At 32.4% G+C, this 20701-nt stretch overlaps 2 protein-coding genes across 2 annotated transcripts; one reads left to right on the forward strand and one right to left on the reverse strand.

Annotated features, from left to right (window-relative positions):
- The first annotated feature begins 355 nt into the window (after positions 1–355).
- On the forward strand, positions 356–5995 carry LOC114712858 (protein DAMAGED DNA-BINDING 2-like). The gene is given in 12 exon segments (XM_028897425.1): positions 356–667; positions 770–860; positions 1097–1224; positions 2204–2326; positions 2429–2517; positions 2687–2807; positions 3131–3222; positions 3849–3898; positions 3901–3977; positions 4223–4471; positions 4566–4762; positions 5506–5995. Coding segments are annotated over 12 exon segments (1656 nt in total). The 5' UTR covers positions 356–427; the 3' UTR covers positions 5705–5995.
- A 5490-nt stretch (positions 5996–11485) lies between these two features.
- On the reverse strand, positions 11486–20057 carry LOC114712868 (iridoid synthase CYC2-like). Its single transcript, XM_028897434.1, has 3 exons — positions 19925–20057; positions 19772–19839; positions 11486–12673 (listed from the first exon to the last, which is right to left on the reverse strand). The coding sequence occupies exons 1-3, from the start codon at positions 20055–20057 to the stop codon at positions 11486–11488; spliced, it is 1389 nt and encodes a 462-aa protein (XP_028753267.1).
- Between the last annotated feature and the right edge of the window lie 644 nt (positions 20058–20701).

Genomic DNA, 20701 nt, shown 5'->3' on the forward strand with positions numbered 1-20701 from the left:
TAATATTTTGATATTCTGCGAGGATAAAATGCTTGAGACCCCACAATTTAATGCAAAAATGTTATATAAAGTCCTTCCTAATATAACATGCCAACAAGTCATATCTATTTTTGGCACAGAACAAGCCACGTGTCATACGAAAAGTAGGACAGTCTCTAGCCTGGAAAAAGGGAACCCTAACTAAGATTCCATGTTTGCCCTTTGTACGAAATCTTATATTTGGCTAGCAAAGGAACAAAACGGCAGACACATTAAGCACTTTGGGCATATCTGTAATCTCACCCCCGCCGACCGACCAATGCCCGGAGATCAAAGTCGGTTGAGTCGTTCCATTTCGCACCAATTTTCCCTCTTTTGTTCTTAGTCACTCTCATTTCTCCTCCACTTTTGCCTTTTGGTTTTGCCTTTTCATTTTCTGTTGGAGAAAATGGCTCCGGTTACTCGAAGAATGGCCTTCCCGAAAGTCGTCATTGAGAGGGACTCTGACTCTGAACAGAGTAGCTCTGACGAGGAACCCGATGAAGAGGAACAATCTGAAACACTGGAAGACGATGAAGAAAAGGAAAATGGCATTGCGGAGAGGGGAGACGTTGAGGGAGTTGAAGTGGGTTTGGACGCAAAGAAAGGGAAAGCACCTATCACTATCAGTCTCAAGAAAGTTTGCAAAGTTAGTGTCCCCGCCTCCCACCCCTTCTTTGCTTCCCTTTCTTCCCCTGTCCTTATTCGTGCCATTGTAATTTTGGGGTTTTTATCGTTAATGACGTTTTAGGTGTGCAAGAAGCCTGGGCATGAAGCGGGATTCAAGGGGGCGACTTATATCGATTGCCCCATGAAGCCTTGCTATCTGTGTAAAATGCCTGGTAAATGAAAAAAGCTTCTTTCTTTGCTGTTACTTTTATTCATTCCACTCTTGTTCTCTTGGTGAAATGTTCATTCTTACTTGACGCTTTTAACCTGATTTCATGTTATATTGTACTAAAAGGTCGTCTTCCTGGCTTAAAAGTAAATTTAAGTACGGAGGTATCTTTTGGAACCTTATAATTTCATTGTCGTATTTGTCCTTGACATCTTTACTTGCTGTGTTTCTTAATCGAAGGACACACTACAATGACTTGCCCTCATAGAGTGAATTCTGAGTTTGGAGTTATTCCTGCTCCGCGCAGAAATACATGTAAACCTTTTGAATATGTGTTTGAACGGCAGCTAAGACCATCCGTACCTCCGGTAAGCATGACTGAACTGTTTCTTTCTTTTGGTCTTGAAGAATTTTTTTTTTTGGGGTCAATGTAGTATTAAGTATCAACGCATTTGGGCCACTTTTGCATGTTCAAACATAGCAATAACTCAAATCATGTTCTAAGAAGCACTCTGGTGGAATTCGTCCTGTTCTTTGGCCTTTGAGTTTCCTAAATGACATTGCTGTATTAATATATTTGGTTATTTGCTTGGTCAATGAGGCAAGATATCTTAAGTATGTTGAGAAACTAGAAGTCAAACTCCCCCTCCTGCCTATCTTAAAAAAATTTCTTGTTGAAGGATGGTGTGTGTAGTTGTTTGCCGCTTTTGTTTTTGGTTTTGCTTTTGCTTCTGTGTTTTCTGTTAAAACAGGTGCATGTTGGCATGCAGAATTAATTCTTCATACTAGTTAGCCTCATTGCAATAAGTAACCCAAACTCTTCAACTAGTTATTAAGAGTTTACAAGAAATAACTAATCTAAAGTAAACTTATTTTTTATTTTTCTAAGTTTTAATATATTGACCCTTTTGTGGCTGTGGTTCCTTTTTGTATGCTTGACTTCCCTTATTTTAATTATTGTTGTAATTCATTGCGAGAAAGAAAGTACAGCCTCTCAGCCTTTATAAGAATTAAATTTTAGCTTAGTCATTGAATGGTCGATCTACAATCACCACCAGTTGATCATATCCTATTCTTTTAGTACTACCCATGATGCTTTTCCCCTTTCGCACTGAATTCACAGTTGTTTTCATTGTGGGGATGAATCATTAGTCGTTCTTGTTCGTTTTATATACTGAGGCCCTTTAATTTTAAATTTTTATGTTTTATAGATCATGAGAACTTCAAAATTTGTGATTTCACTTTATTTCTTAACCTGATAATTTTATTCCCTTTGAGAGAGATGGGGCATAGTATGAAGGAGGCCTTATTATGATGAAGTTCTTGTATTTTCTTTTTGTGCAATAGATCAAACCCAAATATATGATCCCTGACCAAGTACAGAGTGCTGTTATCAGACATCACAGTAGAAGAGTAACATGCTTGGAATTCCACCCCACAAAGAATAACATCCTCTTATCCGGAGATAAGGTCGTCTATTTATATATTATACACTGCAGTTTGTAATCAGTAAAGTTTGATGCTTAAGATTAGCAGTCCTAATTCCATCTTCCTGTCTTTTAATTCTAAAAGAAAGGACAAGTTGGAGTCTGGAATTTTGAAAAAGTAGATGAGAGGACGGTCTATGGAAATATACATTCATGCATAGTAAATAACATGAGGTGAGTTTCTTTTTCTTTTCTTTTCTTTTTTTTTCCTGTTCAAACCATGGCATGTTTTAATCGATATATAAATGTTTCATATTCATTGTGTGCCAACATCTTTACATTTATTTTTATCTTTGGAATGATACTAATTTTGAAGGCTAATTGCAATTTGGCAACCTTGTAGGTTTAACCCTAGAAATGATTGTATGTTCTACTGTGCTTCCTCAGATGGCACCTTTAGTTACACAGACCTGGAGACCGGAATTTCATCCCTGCTAATGGACCTTAACCCTGACGGATGGCTGGTGATATATTTCTTCTTTGCTCTTTTCTTTGTTACCTACTCTTCACAATCTTGATTGATTGGTGATGGCTGAAGTTCTAACCATAATCTCAACTTACCTTTTCCGCTTCAAGGAAAGATCTCTAGGTTGTGCATTTAGCATCGTTTTAATTTCTTTCAGCCCAAATTAACATAGGTCAAAGACAAGACTTTTGCTTCTTCTGTAGGGGAATATATGGCAATGCATGAGTGAAAGATATGGAAGAAGATTCATTGGACTTTGCGTGTGAATTTGTGTTTAATCTTTCTACAGAAGAAAATTTTGCTTTTGTATGTTCTGATTAGGGTCCAAGCAGTTGGAAAATGCTTTATGGCATGGATGTTAACTTGGAGAAAGGTCTTGCGCTTGTTGCTGATAACTTTGGCTTTCTTCATTTGTAAGTAATTTTTTAAATATCTTCCTTTGTCCGGGTGCAGTAGCTGTTTGATGCAAAGTGATACATAGCAATACGCTCTGGTACAATTTTTTTTTGAAAATTTTTTTATCACACGCTTGTTCATCATAACCTTAGTTGCAACTTTCCTGTCTTTGGGTTGTGATGATTTAAGTTTTTGAAACGCCATTGTGTGCATTTGTTCACTGTGTATAGTGTGTGTACTGAAATTTATATTTAGGTGAAATTTGGCCTGCCTCTCATTTTTTTGATCTTGAGTATCTATGTTATGCTTGGGTATTGACAACTGGTGGTTAAATATATGATATGATTATCAGTGCATTTGGTAGGGGCTGGCCTATTCTTGCAGAGGACTCTGTCAGTCTGTTCATTGTCTGGGTTTTAGGGCCGTACTTTGTTGAAGCTGTTAAAGAACATATCATACAGAAAAAACTTATTTTGTTCAGCATAAGAGAATTGAAGTATACAAGCATAATGTAATAACTTTTGGAATTGTGATTTCTACTTGATAATAAAAAAGCTGAAAGCTCTAATATTCTTGCTATATGTTAGTTGTATATGAAATTACTTAGCTAAGAAATATTTTATAATCTTGGTGCCATTTATAGGGTAGATACTCGCACCAACTACAAGACTGGCAATGCCATTTTGATTCATAAGAAGGTACCAAAGTTGTTGGTCTTCATTGCAATCCAGTACAACCTGACCTCCTCTTGAGTTGTGGAAATGATCACTTCGTGAGTTCACTTCCTTTTGCATTTTCGTATTACTGCTAGCGTACAAACATCTATGGTATGCATTCATTATGTGGGATTTTTGCCACTTTTCTTGCTCCTGAAGCGGATAGAAACATCTATTTGATAGCTATAGCTTTATTATAACATTTATGTTTGGATATGTGCCTCTCGTTATAATCTTTCAGATCTTGAATCCCAATTGTTCCCAAGGCATGTTATGGTGTTTTTTTTTTTTTTTTTTCCAGGCTCGTATTTGGGATATGCGTCGGTTGGAAACTGGTTCATCCCTTTATCAACTTGAGCATGGTCGTGTAGTTAGCTCTGCATATTTTTCTCCTATTTCTGGGATTAAAATCCTTACGACATCACTGGACAACCGCCTTCGCATATGGGATTCCATATTTGGCAATATGGATTCTCCAAGCCGCCAAATTGTACATAGTCATGATTTCAATCGGTATTTGACTCCTTTTAGAGCTGAATGGGATCCAAAGGTTTCCTACTTCCTCCCCAGTTTTCATTTCTTCTGTTAAATCTCACATTTCATTATGGTTCCAAGTATTACCCCCCTTTTTTGGGTGATTGCAGGATCCATCAGAGTCCCTGGCTGTTGTTGGTCGTTATATCAGTGAAAATTATAATGGAGCTGCCCTGCATCCTATTGATTTTATAGATACCAGTACAGGGCAATTGGTAGCAGAGGTCATGGACCCAAACATCACAACCATCAGTCCCGTGAACAAGCTGCATCCACGTGATGATATTCTGGCATCTGGAAGTTCTAGGTTTGTACCGTCTTTGATTTTATTCCTACATCATCATTCAATTGAATGGCTGTTATTAAAATTTATTACACCAGATGCAAGACTCATTAATCTGTGCCATTATTTCAGCCAAAGAAAAAGGGGGAAAAAAAAATTATGCAGCTATCGGCTAGTATTAAAGCTGACTATTAATTCTTGGCTAATGAGATTTGACCTGTAATCCATATGATAAGTACCTCTTTTGTTTGAGGGAAATAATGGGGAGGGGATTTAATTACTTCAAGTTTTAAAAGGGAGAGATGGGGTTGAAAGTTTCTATTTAGTTTTTATTGCCATTCTCTCTTACATTTTCCCTTTATTAAAATTTAATAACTCCACTTTTCCATATTTTCTAAATCAAACTCATTAGAATCTCCCATCCCTTTAATTCCCTTGGAAACAAACAGATGGTTAAGGCTTTTATCCTTCCATATCAAAAGAACTTTTTAAAGCTGACTCTAGACCTTCATAACAAGTCCATATGAAGCATGATTTTTCCTTGCTCCAATTCGGAGCTGATTATCTGATTATCTTAATTATGGAAGCTTGTTTAGTCTGTGTGTACACGTTATCTATGCAAATTATTGAGAATTATGAATGCTGATTTCACTTTGACCAGTTTTTTCTGTCTACTTGTTAGATTTAAGGGTTGAAATCAAATGAGAACATGAGAAAATAACCTTGGTCTCTTTTAATTCTTCGACTGACTTGTGTTACCTATGTAGATCACTGTTCATATGGAAGCCTAAAGAGAAGTGTGAACCTATAGAGGAGGAAGAAGAGAGGAAAATTGTTATATGTGCAAGTGCTGAGAAGAAGAAGGGCCAGAAGAAAGGTCGGAAGAAGGGCGATGATGATGATGATGATTCTGATGATGATGCTTTCATAGCCAAGCTTAAGAAGTCAAAGTCAAAAAAGCATTGAGCATTGTGTCATAGTTGAACCACTTTCCATTTTACCTTGTAATTTTGTACAGGTGGGCAAATTTTCCTCCTAATTTTGTTGTTTTGGAATGGGAGGGATGCCATCATCATGTAGTGAGCTCGGCTTTTCTGTTATGCTTTATGCGATGGCAGGGTTGGTTGTGTAGACTTTTGATATGTACATCTATTGGTATTAGAAACAGTCTAGCATCTTTTGATTTTATGTGAAATTGTACCTGTATGGTGATATTAGAATAGAAAGGTATAGTTTTGAAGCTTTTAGATTGAGATCTTTTTCCTGTGTTTAAATATCTGTAAATATAGCGGTAGCCTAGTAGGTTCAGATTTTTTAGTTTTATTTTATTGATTAAAAAATTGAGGCGAAAGTAACTTCCATAATCTGTAATAAGTTGTAACAAATCTAATTCTTAATTAAGTCACTTTTTAATTATCTCACGAGAATCAAGTAAACTTGACAGCATTATTAAAATTGTCTGGAAATTGCATTGATCTGCATCTAAACCTACGTACTATAGCGTGAAATATGTATTTAATCGTTTATAAAGTGACTCACATTCTGTTCTGGTTTGCGAATCTTTCCTAGACTCTGACTTGTATAGAAAATTCGATGGAGTACTGTTTACAAACTATTGAACATAATTCATTTTAAAAGACGGGCACTTGTGCAATCATTGTGAATCATGAATCCAATTAAATAGCAAGAAAATTTATCATCTTATGTTCTCTTGTACAATCTTCCCCTTAATATTTCTCCGATATAAAAGTGAGTTAGGGAGTTAATTTTAGTTTTAAATGTAATAGCTTATATTTTTGGCAAAAACAAAATTGTAATACCTTATTTTATTTTTTTCCTATCATATTTATCATTTTTTAAAAATAGTTTATCTAACTTAAAAACTTGTCATATAGGGTTATTTTAGGGAGACAGTGTTATATTTGTTATAAAAAAAAAAGTAATTTATTTAACTTTATTATTTTACTCAAACTAGTTAAGTAGTTTTTTACACTAGAAAGGGATGATAACATAGCAGTTTATTTTCATATACATGATAAGGCCCTGTTGCTGTTAATTTAGCACATTTAATTTTATTGTCGTTGATGTTTTGTGAAGGAAAAAAAAAGAAATAAGAATATACTTGATAGAAATAAAATATGATCATTTCATATTTCTTATCCCTTGGCATGCCTGAAGCTTGTATAAAGAAACATACAATATGCATGTTACATTTTATCACCATCAGTCTCAATTTGGATTTAAGAATCACTCCCTCCTTTTTTCATAGAATACAAATTACATAAATAAAAAAAAGTTAGTTAAAATTAATAAATACAATAAATATATAAAGAACATAACTTATTTTTCAAAAATACCGTGAACAGGGAATGAGTGAGTTAGCGGATAATTAATGCAATGAGACTAACTAGTAATTAATGTAAGCAAAACTGAAAAATACACTCCCTCCTGTTTTAAATATAAAACTTATTTTGTAGTGTAAATTACATTATAAAATAAGTTTTATTTACATTACAAAATAAATTTTACATTTAACACTGGAGGAGTAGTAAAATCTTAGATAGATAGCAATACCTCTGTTGTTAAAGCATTCAATTAAACTAAGTCTTAAATAATTTGTAGTTTATGATCAACATAAGTCATTACTTTTAAGGAGCAAGCTACGTGTTTCTTCAGGTAAGAATATAGGTAATAAAAAATGTGATAAAATGAACCTAAACTAAAATGCAAAATATTAAATATAAATGCATTATGCAAATGTCCTGAAATCTACATGAAAATTAAATGAAACTAAATGAATACAAATGCAATTTGGGGGAAGATTTTTTTTTTTAGAAGAAAAAATTAAAATGCTGAAGGAAAATTGAGCAAAAAAAAAGCAAACCAAGGGTTTTCTTTAAGCACAGTAGAGGAAACAATTTAAGATTTGTATGGAATTAACTTTCACAGCCTAAATCAATTAATTAGACTAAAGAGAAATGACAATTACCTACTTGAAATAAAATAAATCCTTAAATTCAAAAACACTTAAGCCATTAGAGAATAAGGCTAGTTAATTAAACCATTAAAACCAATAACAATTTGTTCAAATCAATTCTAAAAATTATGTTTGAAATCACCTAATTAAACAATTAGACAATTTACCAACTGAATTAAACAATCAAGAGATAAAAGAACCCAAATTTGCAATTCAAACCACATTAACAATTAAATTTACAATGAGAACCCAATTATAAATTCAATTAATAATACAAAGGTTAATAAACATAAATTTTAATAAGTATCTCAACACAAATATAATCCAATCCAAAAATAAAAATGACAATCTAAAACTAAATTGTCTTATGAAAAGACAACTCGAAATTATTATTTAAAAATAATTGATTTTAAGTCCTTAAATTAAAAAGATAAATAGAGTATTATTTCTATGTAGTCTTCAAATGTTAGCTAAAAACTCTAGCCTCCTCCATGTTTTTCCTAAGTTGCTAAGCAAGCTGCCATCAAAATGCATTCTGCTCCAAAGTTGTTAGATGCCATGGGCACGATAATGTGTTGATAGGATGAGAGATGAAACTAATGTTGGCGTGTGTTCATGAATGATGGAATAGTTATGAAGAAAGAGATTTGACAATGAACGGTGGAGGGGATTAGGTGGCGGCGTGATGATTAAGGGACACAAGAACAATGGATATGAGTTTGTGTTGACGAGAGACAGAGTGTCTGTGGGGAGGGGGAGGGAAGGGGGGGGGGGGGGGGGGGGGAGAGAGAGAGAGACTGATAGGGAGGTGGCAGCAAGGTTAATTTAATAGAAGAAGAGGGATCTTTTTTTTAATCAAAAACTTAAGCTCATTAGTTTAATTGACTCACTTGATATTAGTCATTGGATTGAGTTTTGCACTATTGAATTTTTTAGATGTTTTTCTTTTACCTACAAATATTTAAGTGCATCTATAAATGTAGATTATATTTAAATATGATACAATCCATATCAAAATTAAATATTCGATATGCACCTAAGATAAGATAAGACAAGAAATTGAAAAAACTTTTCAAAAATCAATCTTCCCGAAAATATAAGAATTGTTTCCAAAGAATAAGAAATATTAATTTTAAACTAAAATGGAAAATCACAGGATATTCATATTTTCAATCCAAAATATTAATTTTTATGAAAAATCCTAGAATCAATCAATTAATCTAATAATGCATAAAACATCCATTTAAACTCAAGATATCATTTAAATTCAAGATTAATATAGGATTAAATATATAAAAATTAATCTTTATCAATAAGCTATTAGTGTTTGTTATAAGTAGAAACATATTATCTATGAGAAAATTTTTATATAGAACTAGAGGGAATGCCATATATATTTTATAAAAAATTAATTTTTTAGTCCATCAACTTTATCAGAAAATTTAAATTTCTTTATTTTATATGAGGTAATGATCATATGTGGAGAGAAAAAAACTGAAAAATAAGACAAATTTGCATGGAAGAGCAGAAAACGCAAGTGAAAGCGAATGTAGAAGACATCAAGACAGTGACCAACCCAAAAATGTGTTGTTAGGCAAATCATGAAGAAGACAAGAAGGGCATAGAATTGGAGGCATGTGGAGAGACAGAAATGTACAAAAGAAGATATTTATCTTTTTTCTCATGAAGATATTATTATTATTATTATTATTATTATTATTATTATTATTATTATTATTATTTGTTTAGTATATAATCCATCATTCTCTATTTAATTAATCCTTTGGTCAACCATCACATGCAGCCCCTAATTTGTGCTGCTCCATACATTTCTTCTATCAATCCAACTCCACCTTTGGAAAGTTGTTCTCCACCCCATCGGTCCATTTTCATTATTATAGTAATCAGTTTACTTTAATTGCTTCAACATGTGTTTTCTTTAATTGGAAAAACAAAAAAAAACAAAAAAGAAAAGGAAAAAAGTGTTTTCTTTTAAAAACAAATTGAGCATGGGCACTTTAAGTGGAAAACAATTGTTGATTTAGAGAATTTTGGCTCCATGTGGTTTTAAATTAAACAAATATTGTTTTTGAAAATTGATTTGAAATACTCAAAATATTAAAAAATATGACTTTTTCTTTCCCAAAAGCATAGTTTATTATAAAATTCTTTGAGCATTAGATATTTGATAATTATACAGTGCACGTAATTGGAAACTATGACGTAAACAAGGATGAATACGTACGAGATTCATTTATTTTTGTTGGTGGCAAAAGAAAAGACTCACTTAGTTTTATATTCACAATTTTTTAGGTAAAAGATAAAACTTCACTTAATCGTCTAATTTTGCACAAAATTATATTTTTATCCCCTAATTTTATGAGGTGTCTTTTTAATCATATAATCCTAATGATGCCAACAAAAGATGCAAATATTAAATGACTAAACAATATTATTAGCTGCAGATGAAACTTCAAAATAACAATGATTATTGAAAAAAATCATTTGGGACTAAACAATATTAGAATTATAACGTTTCATGCATATTACCTCAAATAGGATATTTTAACGTGGACAACGGGAGAAGTGAAAAATTGAAAAAAAGAATATCACTACGCATAGAATATATTTGAAAAGAGATAAAAAAAATGGAGGGAGTATAGCTTATTTCTCTAATTAATTAGTCCAGCATTGTTCAATTTAAAGACAAAACAATAATTTGGAGATGGTTGGATGGTCAGTACCAAAGAAGATTAAATCTTTTATGTGACTCTTATAACATGAAAAAGTACATACTTTTGAGCTCATATTGAGACTAGGCCTAACAAGTCCAACTAATTGCTCATTTGAATGATCAGAGATTGAAGACTCAATCCGCTTAATTGGAAACTATTTGAATGTTATACATAGTTGCAATTATGTGGTTGTTCCTACCATATGGCTAGATGGAATCTCATACTAAGAAGATCCAATGGTCAATTTCTTTTGGTTATATTTGCTAGGATATTGAAGTGTCAAGAGACGGTGAGTTGTTTGACTCTACCAAGACCAGTGATCACTTTAACACTCACTCTAGTTTCTTCTATAGGCTTCTTGGGAGAAGGATTTGATGGAAAATTGTGCTTTCTACTTCAAGAGTTATGTGGGACTAACACAGTTAGGGACATATTCCAAGGACTAACACAGCAATGGTAACATTATAGAAATATTATTCCTCATCATGATTGCATAGAAACCATTAATTTAATCTCTAGAGGGTGTGATCACCCATTTGCAGATGTTAATTAGAATATTAGGTTATTCACAAAGATTGCCAGTGGCAGGTTTTTCTTTCTCATATTCTTAGAAAAAGATCTTTTTTGTGTAGATTATTTAGTGATGCTTTCCTCATAACACGAAGGCTTCATTTTTGTATTCTTGATCACTTTTTTACCTTTTGGATAAAAAGAAGATATTGACGAGAGATCCTTGACTCTTATAGTTTTTGTTTTTGTTTTAAAAAAAAAATTGAATGATATACAGTACATGAATTAAAAAAGAAAAAAACAAGACACATCATGTGTACACACTGCTTAATTTTTTTAGGTAGACAAATTGGCTAGGTAAGTTAGATTTTGAAAGCTCACTAGAGTTGGCAAATCTTTAGAAAAGAAAAATGCGTACATGGTACACTTGCACCAATTTAACACCAATTACACTTATCTATTTTGGTGAGAAAATACATATACATGACATTGAGAAACTAAACTATATTACCATACCCTAAAAATCTAGAGCCTAGGAATGAGTTTCTGATCTCTCATGCAATCGATCCAATACAATATACAATTCAAAGTGTTACATCTTTTGACAAAACCAAACCCATCAACCTTATCTCGGCTCACCAACAGCTTCATAGGGAATCTAAACAAGGCATCAAGAAACCCCCAGTTGGCTAAATCTTCCATCTTTGTCCTCACCAATCCATGCTTCTCCACAATCTCTTCCCATACCCTCTTCTTCTTCTCATCACCCATCTCTCTGCAATACCAGAATCCCTCACAAACCATTTCTTCTTCTTCTTCTTCAGGCACATATGCCCCAAACTTCTTCCCCAGAATCGGCCATATCTCCTTCCATGTAAAGCTTGAACCATTGATTGCATTGAAAGCTTCCCCTTTTCTGCAACAATCTGTGGCTTGTTTTGTTGCTGCCCAGATGTGTTGTTCAGCTACTAGTCTTGAATCTGACCCGTCAATGTATGGTTCTTCCCAACACTTCCTTGTTCCCCCAAAAATAAAAGGGATCTTAAAGTGTTTGCAGAAAGTCCCATAAACACATAAGCTTCCCATGAAGTTATAGAATGTTCTGGTTGAGTTTCCAAGGAGTAAACCAGGCCTGTGCACAGACCAAGTCACTTTCCCATTGAGTTTCTCCATTAGAAAATCCTCTAGAGCGTAGTAGAAATTTGGAATTTTACTGGTTATTCTTGGGGATTCTTCGTGGTAATAATGGAGTTTTTGGTGTTGTTCAAAAGGGGGTTGAAGTGAGATGTAGTGCTTTGTCCCTGTCTGCAGAGAAACATGCTTGAGGTTCTTGGCCACAGTGATTATGGTGTTCAAGGCATTGGACATCATGGTTTTGTTGTGCTCACAAGTCTCTTGTGAGTCTAGTGGAAATTGGCTTGCCCATGTGACCCAAAACACATGGGTCACATCATGTAATAGGGACAGCTTCTTGTGAGTTTCCAAAGGATTAAGCAAATCACAGGAAATGAAATGGTAAGGATTACAACTTTTCATGGTGATGATGGGTTGTATTTCTGGATTTCTTGCTATTCCATAGACCTTCCATGAAGATCCTGAAGAAATCAGACTCTTAGCAATCTCTCTGCCAACAAGCCCAGTGACCCCAAAGATGATGGCGACATTATTGGCCTCCTCTGAAACAGCCATAGACACCTGCAATTTCTTCAAACTCTGAGAACTCACAGAAAACAAAATTCAAACAAACTGATAACCAAAGAACAGAACTAACGGTATGTATTCAACAACTTCCAGCCTACAAGAAAATGTGTTAAAAAGACTAGACTCTGAAAATCTGACTTACCATGCTTGGAATTCTTGTTGGCACTGGCATTTTCAAGTTCTTGATGCTCTTAGTTCTTAAAACTGAACCGAATTTATAGGAACAGAAAAGGGGTGATATGTGATATTAAAAAAAAAAAAAAAGAAGAGATTTTGTTGGTATGGGAATGTGTGAACAGGGACAAACTAGCGGTATTGCTCAGTTTTTGATGGAGTATTTGTGGGTGAGCTTGGAGGCTGGCATAGTTGTCACTTGTGAGATTGTGGTTTAAAGTTGAAATTTCCAAGATGCTGGTTGCCTTCAAGATAAGCGACAGGAAGATGTTATTTTAATGGATTCTTAGGAGAGGTTACAAATAAGTACTTTATGATTGAATATTTGTTAACTCTACTTATAGACTTAGCTTGTTCCTTAGAGAGGTATCAAGGATCTGCTCTTGTTGACTGAGCCTCAGACATTACCTGGCAAGCTGGGTGCCAATGGAAAAAATATATATATATTTATTTTTATTTTCAACTGTTCTGGTCTTTGTTCCAGAGGTTGAAGTTTATTCCATATTCATAGTGGATGGTTTTTCTAGTAGAAATGGTAACGACTTTGATTCTTTAGATACAAAAGTTATTTTATTAGAAAAATGGGAACATATAGTCATTGTAAATAGGAAAAATTGGAGAAAGGTTTTTTATTAGAAATTTTATTAGTGAAAAAGACTTGCTAAATATTTACATAAAAAGTACCGATACTTTACAAATTTTGTATATATAATTATCAGGCATTCTGATTTATGTCATTCTCGCTAAATAAATTTTTAATAGAGAACCTTTTTTTTTTAATTTATTGATATACTTGTCTCATGTATGAAACTATCATTTTCATCTCAGTTATTGGTTGGTGAGCTCTCACTTTATTTAACTTCCGAACCAATAGGATAAGTTTCCTTCCCACAAATACAGATATATGCAATATCTGTTCTACTCATATGAATCGTAGTCAAATCTATTTTTTCTATTATTTTTTTTTAAATTTGGAGTTGTAAAGATTTTTTTACAAAATTATTTTTATTCCATTATTTCTTCATTCTATTGCTTTTTATATATCAAAGCCTAAAATAAAAATGAATTTAAGTAATACTATGTTAGAAGTTCAATCAAAATCACATATATGAAATTTTTTGAAGGGTTGAATTTTGTGACATTTAATCATGCAAAAAATTCATTTATCATAATTTTTATGACACAAAAATTGTAATGAATATTTGTGACCAAATGTTCATTATTAAAAAACTACACAATCCCAATGTCAAATATGGATCTCTCCAAGTTCTCCATACACAGTTTCTTCTTCCATTTATTTAATCACTTATTTGGTGTATTGAGAGAAAGTGTGAACAGAATCCAAATCTGTCCCAAAACCTTTGTGTTACTCTATTTATCTTAAAGACAAGATCATGCTGTTCTTTCATGCTGAGATTTAAATTATTTAAATTAATTTGTATGATTCAAATTTTATCATAATTTTGGCTTGTGTATTGAATTATCAAGATAAAAAAGGTTTTTACTTTTATTTTTAATCATTATCTATTGGAAATTACTTTTTTTAAAAATAAATTTCATTGTACATTCTATTGTTTTCAATAAAGAATTTTAAATTATTTAAAATATATATTAAAATCTATGGTTTTTTTTGGTCGTGAACAAGCCCTAAAAATCATCTAATTATGATTTATCCTATACAAATAGTAATCTCCATTTATTTTTATTTAATTTAGTAGGTCTTTCCGTGGTTACTGGCTTACGGCTTTTTAGGACAGACAAAATGGGGTTCAAGAACACATTGGAGTTGTCATGTCAAAGTAGGCTAAGGCAAAGGTAATAGGTCAATTAATCTGACTTAGGTCTATGAGCTCTAAATAGATGTAAAGTTCATAAAAAGTTTATATCGTATATATTTTTATAAATACAAATTTAGATAATTTGTGTTTCTTTAACTTATTAAAATCAGGGTAGGTCTTACGGCTTATAGTTACACTGTGAATGTGAATAAAGGGGCTCTTTTTCATATTCAATATTATTCTTTTTTATTTTATTTTTTTCAGTCTGCAATAAATTTTATTTTAATAGGATTTATCTTCAATAGTCGAAAAGATATTAGACTCTATTTTTAAGAATACACTCTGTGTTTAAAAAGAAATGTTTAAAAAGAAATTAAATTTTGTAAAGAAATTAAATTATTATATATTTCTAACAACTTACAAACAAAAAATCATCTATCCCATCACATGTTTTAACAAAAAATTGTATTACGAATTGAATACTTATACACACACACACATTGGGAGGACTTGAACTATGGTCTATACAGATTTGAGTCCTACTCTCTGTGAACCTTTGGACTCATAACTTAATGTTTAAGTAAATATTAAGAAATGTGTTTGGTGTTAATTGGGTTATAAAAACCTAGCTAATTGAACCTTTAGCCCCACATGCCAATATCAGACCTTATTCGAGCCTGTCAAATGATATATAGATCTTATCCATACATGTCAATACTTGTCCATACCTTATCAGGAATAGTAATAGGAGTCTTTAAAAATAGTTTTTTTAATTATGATTTACGGAATATGACGTAAATATATTAGAAGAATTTTATCTTAACTCTAAACAAGCCAGTAATTGACGAATAATTGTCCTTAGATCACAATTTGATGTTAACTACAATGACATGATGCGATAATATAGCCGATCCCATTTAATATGATAAAGATAGTTGTTGTTACATTCTTAACTGAGAATTAATTGATTGCATATATCTTTTTGTTTTTGTTCCAACAAATGATTTTGTGTGTGTGACTAACTTTGGTCTAATTAGGTAACGTGAGAGGATTTAGATAACGTGAGAGAATCCAGAGGTCAACCTTATACTCTACAGTTTAAATGCGAGTTGGATTATTTGATACTTGCAAATAAAAAAGATATGCTGAATCTCTCCAATAATAATATTATTATCACTATGAATTTTTTAAATAGATTTGGATGATGTTATTCAGTGGGAAATGGATTTATTTATTGAATATTAAATTAACTTATAATTATTAATTAATATACAATCAGTGTCGTCAAATCTTCCTCAATATCCAGATGATCTTCCTGAGTCTCATGAATATATAAATTTGAAATGCTCTCATCTCATATCTTTGCGTGTTAATCACTTTCTGCTCTCTTCTCCATCTTTTGATCAATCCTTTGTGGATTATTTTCTCAAAATTATTTCTAAAAATGTATGATAATAATAAGCATTTATCATGAATGACTATAAAATATTATAATTAGATCAAACAATCCAACAGCTATACGCCAAAGAAAAGTTATTCAAAAACATCCCATTACAGAATTTATTATCTAAAAATATCTAAGTACTTGGATTCTTGAACAGCAGTAGGTGTAACTCAAACCTAACACCTATTAGCTGTGTTAAAACATGTTATGCCTCAGGAGACTATCAAATGATATACTATTCCGAACCTTAATATAAGACCTATTTAACTATTCTAATTAGATTAATGAAGTTAAGTAAGTTAGTTAATTATAAAAAATATGACATGGTTTTTTCTAAAACACCATAATCATCTTTCTTAATATCCTTTCTTCCTCTTCTACTTGATTATAGTTGAGTGAGTATCCATAAAGGTAATTTAAGAAAAATTGATAAATATGAGAAATAAGTCTTATATTTAGGACTAAAATTAACTTAATAATTAGGTCATATATTAAGGATCAGATGATTAGAAAGGGAAACCAAATAAAAAAGTATTCTCTTATTACAAGATTTATGGTTTAAAGATATCTAAGGATTTAGAATTTTGATTGGTTGTAACTCATCATCAGCGGGTATAACTCTTCGTCACGTATATGCAATATACCTTTAACTATATACAAATTTTTATAATCGGATGTAAGTTATATATAGTTGAAGAAGAGTTGTACTTACAAATATGAGTTGTGCCATACATTAAAGATTAAAGAACTAAATCTTTAGATACATTTAGACAATAAATAATAAATAAATTTTCCCATATGGAAATTGGTTTGTACCTTTTATCAAACAAATATAAAAATATATCTTGACTCAAAAGATTATGATATTAAGATTCTTGGAAAATTTTTTTTCCAACTACGTGAATCATATGTAATCTATTAAATATATGAGATCTTGTAATTAACTCACGTTTGACCTCAATAATTTCGCCTCAAGTGTGGGAACCTTACTTGTATGCACAACTTGGACTGCTGGGGGAAAAAGAAACAAAAAAAGAACTTGGACTTTTTCTCCTCCAAATGCGACTACTTTTATCGTTTCTTTCCCCTTTGCTTTTCCAAGGGGACATAATTCGAGGCTTCATCTAGAACCTTATTTCAGGTTTTGGCCCAAACAAGTAAGGACTGAGCCTTAAATACACACATGCCTATTTGTAAAATCAACCTATTTGGGCTAATTATTGGAGCTAAAACAAAGAGGCCACTCCGTGGCTTCTCAATGGGACGTCAAAAACATCTCTTATTTACAAACCGAAGTTAGATTCAGTAAAAGAGACTAATTTTTTATAACATATTGATCTAAAGTTTAAATCTTTTCTAAGAGAGGTAGCAACATTTCATGTCCAATAATATTTCGAACCGGATTGTTTTCAATAGGAAAATACTTGTATTTAACAAAAGAAAAGCCCTTATTTTTTTTAATTACATTTTGAGAATAAATATATAAATGAGTTAGAAGCCATACTTTTATACAAAACATTAACACATTATGTTCTTCTTTTTTTTTACTGGAAGTTATATTTCATAGTCCAATTATCCATACTCATATTTAGATGCGTTCAACCATTGGATGAGGGATTGTATGCTAAATTATCTATTGAGATCTCTTGTCACAAATATTAGAGACATGTTATATGAAACTGGTATGTACAATTACACCACGCCTATAGAACACTATTAGATTTACGGGTCATAAAGGTCACCATGACTCAAATGTGATAATACTGATGACCAATGCACGCATACAAATATATTAATGTTGTATTCTAACTCAAAATATTACCCAAACATAGTGGCTAATATCAATGAATGAAAAAAACTAGACCCGACCGGTCGGTTCAGGCTGGAAACCAGCCAGTTTTCCGGTCCGGTTCAGCAACAAGACCGGTGAATGATCGATCTAGAAAAACTAGAACAAACTAGTGCAAACCGGCATCAAACCGGGTAACGTGTTGGTTGGACTGAGCTACCCGATTCTCTATATTCTTCATCTGAATCTGTGGGGCGAAGAAGAAGAACCTTATCGGAAAAAAAGAAAGAAAAAAAGAGAGGAACAAGAGAAGAAAGAGAGAAGGGGAAATGCAAAGAAAAACTTACCATAAACTAATAAATCATGATGAGAAACGAAATGAAGAACTTTCTAGTTTGTAAAGCACAGAAAAAATTTCAATCAGAATAAAGGCTTCATATTTACTATGAAGATCGCAAGGTGAGAGAGAAACTTGAACAAAGGAGCACAAAGAAGAGAGAGGCGAGCGTGACCTACTAAACCTGAAAGGCAAGAGACTCAAATCAAATAAAGAAAATTAAAAAAGCTGCTTTTTAATTAATAATTTAAGGTTGATTGACATTGCGTGGCACCTTCTTCCGTAAAATTTGAGTAGGAGTCGAGAGAGATTGATAGTACCAAAAACAAAATTAGGGAAATGAAGTACTCCTCCGGTCCTTATTATAAGACCCCATTTGACTTTTTATTTGGTCCTAATTATAAGACCCCAACCCATTTTGTCTCTTATATTTATGCATTTTTTTCCAAGATAATCCTTCTAATAATGATAGTTTTACTCAATATACTTAATTAGCAAGGATATTTTAGGAATGACAACACTTATTTATTATAAATAACCAACTTAACTTACTTCCTTAATCTCCTCAAATAAGTCAATTGGGTCTTATAATTAGGACCGGAGGAGTATATAATATATGTTTATTATTTAATCATATATTTTAAATATTATCTATATAAAATATTTTTTAGTAATAATTAATAATATTTTTATATTATTTTAATTTGACCAGTTTGATCCTGGTTTGACCCCAATTTGACTTATTAACACTTGACCCATTATCTCAACCGGTTTAGTGTCCGATCCGGTTTTTTATTTCTTAGATAATATTGTTACGAGAACAACTGGCTGTTGATTGTTACCATTTCTTCTAAGAAAAGGTTTCCATCGACATCTTCCTTTTAAAAAGATCAGTTACATTAAGTGATGGAAATTATACAACTAGAATAAGTTTAATGGAGTCCAGAAAATAGAGAATTAATAAAATACCATTTTTATGGAAAGAATTATTGGGGGAAAAAATTTAAGTACCGAAATTGATATCATTATCCGAGGTAACACTGAGGAGATTATTAAACAAATTCTTCTTGTATATAATTATATTGATGTGGCTGTAGAAAATATTGACTTGGGCAACTCAATGCCATATCAATCACATACAAGCGATGCAAAAAGACAAGGAAAAAAAATTCCATCAACATCATCAATGCCACATGTATAAGTCAAGTTTAACTATCTCACATGGATTAAAAATATTAATTAAAAGTAATTATAATATTAAATATGTAAAAAAATTATAAAACTTGCCCACTATACTCAATAAAAAGTCAATATTAGAAGAATAAAATAGATAAAACGATATTAAATGCTCTGAATATTATTAAATTAGACTTATATGTTAAATCAAATCAGCAAAAAAAACAGCTGTATTGTGATTCCGTAAATATTTATAAATACAAAAGGAACTGATTAAATTGGAATTCAAACATATTCTGTTTTTCTTGACCAGCAAGTGAGGAAATCCCAACTAGAAGGAGGAAATCCCCATTCAAATCTCCGTCACACGCTTCCTAGCACCACACGAGTCAAACTTCTTGGCGATACTTACCTTGTAACCAAAGTCAAGTGTAACAGTAGAGGAATAGGAGAGAACAAGAAATGGAGGAAACTCGAATACTGTATTATTCAGTGACTTGAGAGCTCATAAACGGGAAAATATCAGTCACAGCACTCTAACAAGCATAGCAGTAACGTAAATCACCGAGAAAATTCAGAAGGCACAGGAAGAGAAAAGAGCGCACAAAAGGAGGGCGATCACAAAGTTCTCCACACGCATACTTGGTGACTTCAGTATGTTTTCTTTTTGTCAAGTCCAGGGCATTCACCGCAACCATCGATAACAGTGACTAATTCCTCATACCGTAGACTTTTCGAAAGGGGTTTTAGTGCTAGCACGAGATCTTCTCCATACACACCGCCAAGGATTAATGTTTGAGGACTAAATGCTAACTATGCTGGACCTCGTGTTTCACTTCAATACATTTTATTGCTGTTGTTCTCACGTGGTTTCCACTTATTCTCCCCACTGGACCCCATGATGCTTACCCTTGGGCCTCTTTTGAAGTTGGATCAGCTGTTGGGCCTTTTGAAGAAGCTGTGACACCATGTTGGGTTAAGATTATGGGATTTGCCAACAAGAATTAATTTAACTGGTAAGAAGAATCCTATAACTGATGTGAGGATCTTGTTGGTAGATAATAAATAAGTATCTTTATAAGTGCTCTCGAATTTAAAGGCATGCCCTGACCCTAATGAGTCCTCAAAATCCAGTTCACCTAAACTTTTTTTTTTTAACCCAAAAAAAAAAAAGATTACGAGTTTTGCTAAAAGTTCAAGATTCACATTACATGATTAACAGATTCAGCAGAATCAAGTATACGTTGAAGAGACCCATGTTCGGATCATTATCATCATCACCACAAAAGTTGATGAACCTTCCTTATATTGCTTTCTGATATATTACTGGTTATATTCCTCA

Source organism: Neltuma alba, unplaced genomic scaffold, assembly GCF_004799145.2.
Source record: "Neltuma alba isolate B1F8T4 unplaced genomic scaffold, ASM479914v2 tig00001855_pilon, whole genome shotgun sequence".
NCBI classification, from domain to species: domain Eukaryota; kingdom Viridiplantae; phylum Streptophyta; class Magnoliopsida; order Fabales; family Fabaceae; genus Neltuma; species Neltuma alba.